General features: G+C 45.7%; 1 protein-coding gene across 1 annotated transcript; it reads left to right on the top strand.

Annotated features, from left to right (window-relative positions):
* The first annotated feature begins 1,082 nt into the window (after positions 1-1,082).
* LOC135708981 (uncharacterized) lies at positions 1,083-6,674 on the top strand. Its single transcript, XM_065231175.1, has one exon. It carries the CDS (start codon positions 1,083-1,085, stop codon positions 6,672-6,674), a length of 5,592 nt encoding a protein of 1,863 aa, XP_065087247.1.
* Positions 6,675-7,646: the final 972 nt, after the last annotated feature.

The raw sequence follows: 7,646 nt of genomic DNA on the forward strand, positions 1-7,646 counted from the left end.
GTTCTATGGTTGCTTTTATAATGATAGAACACGTTTAAAAAGTATTTTATCAAGACATTAATAAACAATTGCTAATGACGTTTCTGCTTGAATTACAAAGCAGTTTTAAGGAGGGATTGATACCTGTTTTAAAATTAATTTTAAAACAAGACTTGGTTTGACTTTCAACTCGTTGCGCCGCACCACACATTCAACTGCAGCGATGGTACGTACCTTAAAATGTTAATACATTGTCCGCTCTGACGTACTCCACTATCGGTGAGTCACTGTGAAAAAACGCCAGGCAGACAGACAGACAGACAGGCACAGAACAAAAGAAAGGCCGTAATCGAATAAAAAGTTGTTAATAAAATTCGATATAATTCCTACTTATTGCTAGTGAAAATTAATTAAAATTTGCTTATCCTATTTAAATTAGTGAATATAATGCATTTAGTAATAAAAGTGAACTAGAACTAATAGTACGGTGAAATAGTACGGTCGTAAGCGTAGGTTAGTTTATGCAGTGATGATGCAGAAAATGAATTTATAAAACTAAACTAAACCTAGAATCACTTATTATATAGCTGCTACTCGGGAATCTACGGGACTTTCACGCAAATTTAAAACAGACACAAAGCAAATTGAAAGCAGGTAAAATTTCATAATTGTAACCTAAATTTGTTGAAAAATTTGTTATTCATAACCTAACCTAGGAATCTAATTTACAGTGATCCCATCACCGATCGAACAACTAAACACAAAAAGGGACACTAAACGTAAGTCTCTTTATACACAAACCAGTAAACTTACCTAATTATCGTCTAAGAATAATCTAAAATTACTATGTACAACAGAAACAAAAACTTATACTACTGTACATTTAAATTTTCATTCGTTAGGAATTTTTTAACGTTATCACTAGAAATACAACGTTCAGAAAATCGGAAAAATTGTCTCCTTCGTTGCAATCGCAACATTCTTAAAAAATTCGTTTAATTGCGATCGGGGAAGCTGTTTGATATATGCCGAGAGTGCATCGGAGAAAAGGTCCCAAGCCGGGTGTGAGTTGTGTAGTGTGTGAAGATGCGGACAATAGCCGGATGGTCTGCTGTGACGACTGTGGTCTGTGGTACCACTTCAAGTGCGTGGGTGTTGATGAAGGAATCGTGGAGAAGGATTGGAGCTGTTCAGCATGTGAAGCTAAAAGTGCAGTCCAGAACCCATCGATCATCATCACGGAACCTGTATCGAGTGGAGAGGATCAAACGTCGGAGAGCAAACAAAAGCAGAGCGATCAACTCAAGGAGTTCCAAAAAAGAATGGATCAGATGCGGGCTAGGTTCGATAATCAGCAGCAGGCGTACGAGAAATTACTTCAAGAAAAGGATCGCGAGATGCAGCATACGATTGAAGATTTGCAGTACCAATTCCAGTATCGTTTGGAGAAAAGGGAACAGCAAATTCGAGATGAGTTGAATGTTCCTGTACCGAATGCAAATTCAACCGGTGTTCCTGTACCGAATGCAAATTCAACAACGCTGGGAGGTGAACATCTTGCAGCTGGTGACATGTGCAAAGCGTTCGAGCGGATGGAAAGGCAGCTTGAAGAGATGGCAAGAAAGCAGGAAATCGAAACGAAGCGGCTTGCAGAACGTTTGAGGGTGATGGAAACCAGCGTAAGAGAACCGGTCCGAACAAGGAATGATGACTTTAACGAGACTCATGAACTCAGCAGGAGTCAACTCGCCGCGCGGCACGCAGTGGCTAAGGAACTACCCACTTTCTCGGGCCACCCGGAAGAGTGGCCTTTATTCATCGCCACTTATGAGAGTACCACCAGAATGTGCGGTTTCAGTGAGGAGGAAAACCTACTTCGCCTCCAGCGTAGCTTGAGGGGGAAAGCTCTTGAAGCAGTGCGGAGTCGTTTGTTGTATCCAGCAGGGCTCGAAGGCGTTATCAACACGCTACGTACGTTGTTTGGCCGGCCAGAAGTAATCGTCCACTCGCTAGTCTGCAAGATTCGGGAAATGCCAGCACCGAAGACGGAGAAGTTAGGAACTCTGATCGATTTTGGTGTTGCAGTCCAGAATATGTGCGCGACGATCGTAGCCTGTGGATTGAACGAGCATCTATGTAACGTGGCACTCCTGCAAGAACTTGTTGAGAGACTGCCACCAACTGTGAAGCTCGACTGGGCAAGGCATCGTCAAACACTGACAGCGGTCACATTATCGGACTTCAGTACATGGTTGGGTACGCTCGTGGAAGCAGCATGCGTTGTAACGGTTCCGTCGACGATCGGCACGTACATTGGTAAACCTGAGAAGCGTGGTCGAAAGGTGCATGTCGAGTCAAGCCATAGTTCAGCATCTAGCTACAGTCCAGCATCATCAAGCTCAGTGGATCTTCAGAGGGCTACTCCAAAGCCAGTCAACAAGCAGTTCATTATCTGCCAGGGAAGATGCAGCAGTGTAGGATCGTGTAAGAAGTTTCAAGAACTGGACGTCGGAGCACGATGGGAAGCGCTGAAGCAGAACAAATTGTGCCGGAAGTGTTTGACGAAGCATTTCGGAGCGTGTGTGGTAAAGCAAGCTTGCGGAAGGAATGGTTGTGCATACATGCATAATCGGCTGCTACACGATGATTCCAGATACCAGCGAACGGAGAATCCTCGAACGCTGATTCCACCGACCGGTGCAGAAACAACGACCGAAACCTGTAACACTCACGTCAGCAATATTAACAAGGTTCTCTTCCGATACGTTCCAGTGCTCCTTCACGGACGAGGAAAGTCTGTACGCGTATTTGCCTTTTTGGACGACGGTTCATCGGTGACGTTGATGGAACACAGTTTGCTTAGGGAACTGGATCTTGAAGGTGAATCGTATCCCTTGTGTCTAAGCTGGACAGCAGATCATCAACGCCAGGAAATGGACTCCGTGATGCTTGCGTTAGAGATTTCTGGAGTGCATGATGCGAATACGCACTGGATTCCAAAAGTTCACACCGTGGATGATTTAGCTCTACCGCGGCAAACACTTACGATGGAAGAATTAGCGCGGAACTATCACCATTTGGAAGGCCTGCCGGTTGATGCCTATCGTAACGTCCGACCGCGGATGCTCATTGGAATGGATAACTACCGCTTGGGTCATGCGCTGGACAGCAGGGAAGGACGTAAGGAGGAATCGATCGCTACAAGAACACGCTTGGGCTGGATAGTGTTCGGACCTTGCTCTTTAGGATCCCAACCAGCGACGAACTTCACAGCACATCACAGCTTCCACGTGTGCCCATGTTGCGAGCGGAGTGACGCAGAGCTCCATAATGCGGTTAAAGCTTACTTTTCTCTGGACAGTATTGGAGTAACGAGCCCTGTGAAACCACTTTTATCGAAAGACGATGAACGAGCGGAACAGTTGCTGAAGTCCATGACCCAATTGAAGGAAAGGCGGTATGAAACAGGGTTACTTTGGCGGTACGATGATGTTCGACTGCCGGATAGCAAGCCGATGGCGATGAGACGTCTGATTTGCTTAGAAAAGAGAATGCAACGTGACCCTAAACTAGCTGAAGCATTGAAGGAGAAAATACGGGATTACGAGCGAATCGGGTACATCGAGAAGCTGACGGATAACCAACTCGCCGAGAAATTCACACGCGTCTGGTACCTTCCAATATTTCCTGTGGTTAACCCAAATAAACCGGGGAAGATGCGTATTGTTTGGGACGCCGCCGCAAAGGTAGCGGGAGTATCGCTGAATTCATACCTGCTTACTGGACCGGATCTACTCACTTGTCTTGTATCCGTCCTACACCGTTTCCGGGAATACCGAATTGCCATTACGGGTGACATTCGAGAAATGTTCCTTCAGGTGTTGATGAACTGGCTCGATCAACAATGCCTAAGATTCCTATGGCGGAACGGAGAACGAAACCGTAGTCCAGATGTTTATGTGATGAAAGTAATGGCATTCGGAGCAACGTGTTCACCAAGCTGTGCGCAGTATGTAAAGAACCACAATGCGCAACGGTTCCAGGATCAGTTTCCAAGGGCAGCTGAAGCGATAGTGAAACAACATTACGTTGATGATATGCTCTCTAGTGTCGAGACGGAACAAGAGGCGATAAAGCTAGCGAAAGATGTCCGGTTTGTTCACGCACAGGCAGGGTTCGAAATACGGAATTGGTTGTCGAACTCAAGTCGAGTGCTGCGAGAACTAGAAGCAATGCCTGGAGAGAAAAGCCTTAGTATGCCGAGCGAGATGGGAACGGAAAAAGTCCTTGGCTTGTGGTGGTGCACTGCTACCGATACCTTTACCTTCAAATTATCGTCGAGGATTAACGCCGAGTTACTTCAGGGTCTCATCGTACCAACAAAAAGGCAGATCCTAAGTACACTGATGATGATCTACGACCCTCTAGGACTACTCGCGCACTTCCTAATGTTCCTGAAAATACTACTTCAGGAAATTTGGCGTAGCGGTGTTAATTGGGACGATCCTATCAAGAACGAGCAGTGGGAGAAATGGCAGACGTGGTTACGAGTTCTTCCGCAAGTGGAGACTGTCAGCGTGCCTAGATGTTACCGGATGAAGACGAGCACAGGCGAACGGAATGTGATTCAGCTCCATGTGTTCGTGGATGCATCTGAAAACGGGTTTGCTGCAGTTGCCTACCTGCTATTTGAAGAAGATGGCGTAGTGGAATGTGCGCTTGTCGGAGCGAAGACACGGGTAGCTCCATTGCGATTCGTGTCAATTCCCAGACTAGAACTTCAGGCAGCCGTAATCGGAGCCCGCTTGGCGAACGACATTCTAGAGTCACAAAAGCTGAAACCTACAGAACGTTTCTTTTGGTCAGATTCACGCGACGTTCTTTGCTGGCTGAACTCAGATCACCGCAAATATAGCCAATTCATAGCGGTGCGAATAAGCGAGATGTTGGAATTGACAGAACCAAAAGAATGGAACTGGATCCCATCAAAGCTGAATGTTGCTGACGATGCCACGAAATGGCAGAGGCTACCGGATCTTTCGCCTGCAAGTCGTTGGTACCGTGGTCCTGAATTCCTCTGGGGATTGAGAGAGCAATGGCCAGTTGCTATGTCGAGATTCGATAGCACCGCGGAAGAAAAGCGTCCGCATGTACTACACCACTCCGTCGAACGTGCGCTATTCAGGTGGGAAGACTTTTCCAGATGGAAACGTTTGCTGCGCCATGTGGCCTTCGTAAAGCGATATCCATCGAATCTACGCAAAAGACTATCGAAGGAGCCTATTGTCACCGGTCCGCTAACTCAAGAGGAGCTGAGAGTGGCGGAACTGTTGATTCTGAAGTCAGTGCAAAATGCTGAGTTCACCGCGGAAATAGCCCAGTTGATGAAACCAAATCCAGAGCCATGGAAGAACGCATTATCTAGAAATAGTCCACTGTATGGACTTAGTCCGTTTCTGGATGAAAGTGGACTGCTACGAATGAAGGGCCGCATAGACGCTTGCGAAAGTGTGGACGAGTGTACGAAGCGCCCGATATTGTTGCCAAAGCGTCATCCAGTTACAGACCTTGTTATAGCCAGTATTCACCAGCAGTTCTGTCACATGAACCACCAGACTACGCTCAACCAAATCAGACGTAGATTCTACGTACCTCAGCTACGATCGACATACAATCGTGTGCGATCACAATGTCAGCACTGCAAGAATCGCCAGGCAAAGCCAATAGCCCCAGAAATGGCCGCTCTACCCCCCACGCGTCTGAAAGCATTCTGTCGTCCCTTCTCCTATGTCGGTATCGACTATTTCGGTCCAATGTCCGTAGTCATCGGTCGGAGAACCGAAAAAAGATGGGGTGTATTGATCACCTGCCTCACTGTGCGAGCAATACATCTCGAGGTTGCCCACAGCCTCACAACAGATTCGTGCATCCTCGCCATCCGAAACTTCATCGCCAGGAGAGGTACCCCTCTGGAAATAGTTAGCGATCGCGGCACCAACTTCATCGGAGCCAGTCGAGAACTAAAGGAAACGCTGCAGCAAGTTAACCAGGACAAGCTGATGGAACATTTTGTTACCACTGACACCAAATGGTCATTCAATCCACCTGCTTCTCCACACTTCGGCGGAGCCTGGGAACGCCTCGTACAATCTGTCAAGAAGGCCCTGAAGCACCTCCAACTCACACGCACACCCACTGATGAGCTACTAAAGAACATGTTAGCCGAAATCGAACTAATCGTCAATTCTCGGCCGTTAACTGAATTACCGCTAGACGATGAGCTGTCTTCACCGCTTACCCCGAATCATTTCTTACTCGGGTCATCAGACGGTTCAAAGCCCCCGATCGCATTCGATGACTGTAACTACACGCTGAAGCACACCTGGAAGATGTCGCAGGTCTACGCAAACAGATTTTGGCGACGCTGGGTCACTGAATATCTGCCAACCCTCACGCGTAGGACGAAGTGGTATCATCGCGTCAAACCAGTCGGGGAGGGAGACATTGTCGTCGTCGTGGACGAAACGCTGCCGAGGAACTGCTGGCCGAAAGGTCGGGTGGTCCATGCAATCCGGTCCAAGGATGGACAGGTCCGTCGTGCTCTGGTGCAGACAGCGACTGGAGTTCTAGAGAGACCAGCCGTGAAAATCGCAGTGTTGGACGTCGGTGCAACCGTGAGTACGTCGGACCAATGACGTCGAAGTACTAAAGGTGGTGGTGGTGCGCCGCACCACACATCCAACTGCAGCGATGGTACGTACCTTAAAATGTTAATACATTGTCCGCTCTGACGTACTCCACTATCGGTGAGTCACTGTGAAAAAACGCCAGGCAGACAGACAGACAGACAGGCACAGAACAAAAGAAAGGCCGTAATCGAATAAAAAGTTGTTAATAAAATTCGATATAATTCCTACTTATTGCTAGTGAAAATTAATTAAAATTTGCTTATCCTATTTAAATTAGTGAATATAATGCATTTAGTAATAAAAGTGAACTAGAACTAATAGTACGGTGAAATAGTACGGTCGTAAGCGTAGGTTAGTTTATGCAGTGATGATGCAGAAAATGAATTTATAAAACTAAACTAAACCTAGAATCACTTATTATATAGCTGCTACTCGGGAATCTACGGGACTTTCACGCAAATTTAAAACAGACACAAAGCAAATTGAAAGCAGGTAAAATTTCATAATTGTAACCTAAATTTGTTGAAAAATTTGTTATTCATAACCTAACCTAGGAATCTAATTTACAGTGATCCCATCACCGATCGAACAACTAAACACAAAAAGGGACACTAAACGTAAGTCTCTTTATACACAAACCAGTAAACTTACCTAATTATCGTCTAAGAATAATCTAAAATTACTATGTACAACAGAAACAAAAACTTATACTACTGTACATTTAAATTTTCATTCGTTAGGAATTTTTTAACGTTATCACTAGAAATACAACGTTCAGAAAATCGGAAAAATTGTCTCCTTCGTTGCAATCGCAACACAGACTATAAAAGGTTTGTAAATCAGCAAAAAGCTGAATTACTAATGTTTTACACTTTGAAATGCTCTATTTATACTAAATGGATTGTTCATTGCCGTTATAAACCCATCATAAATCAGTTAGGATGCCAAATGGTTACTGAATTGTTACTTGGGACCACA

The sequence above is a fragment of the Ochlerotatus camptorhynchus genome, unplaced genomic scaffold, assembly GCF_037179485.1.
Source record: "Ochlerotatus camptorhynchus isolate MF236.1 unplaced genomic scaffold, CSIRO-AGI_Acam_v1.1 ptg000343l, whole genome shotgun sequence".
Taxonomy (NCBI): Eukaryota; Metazoa; Arthropoda; class Insecta; order Diptera; family Culicidae; genus Ochlerotatus; species Ochlerotatus camptorhynchus.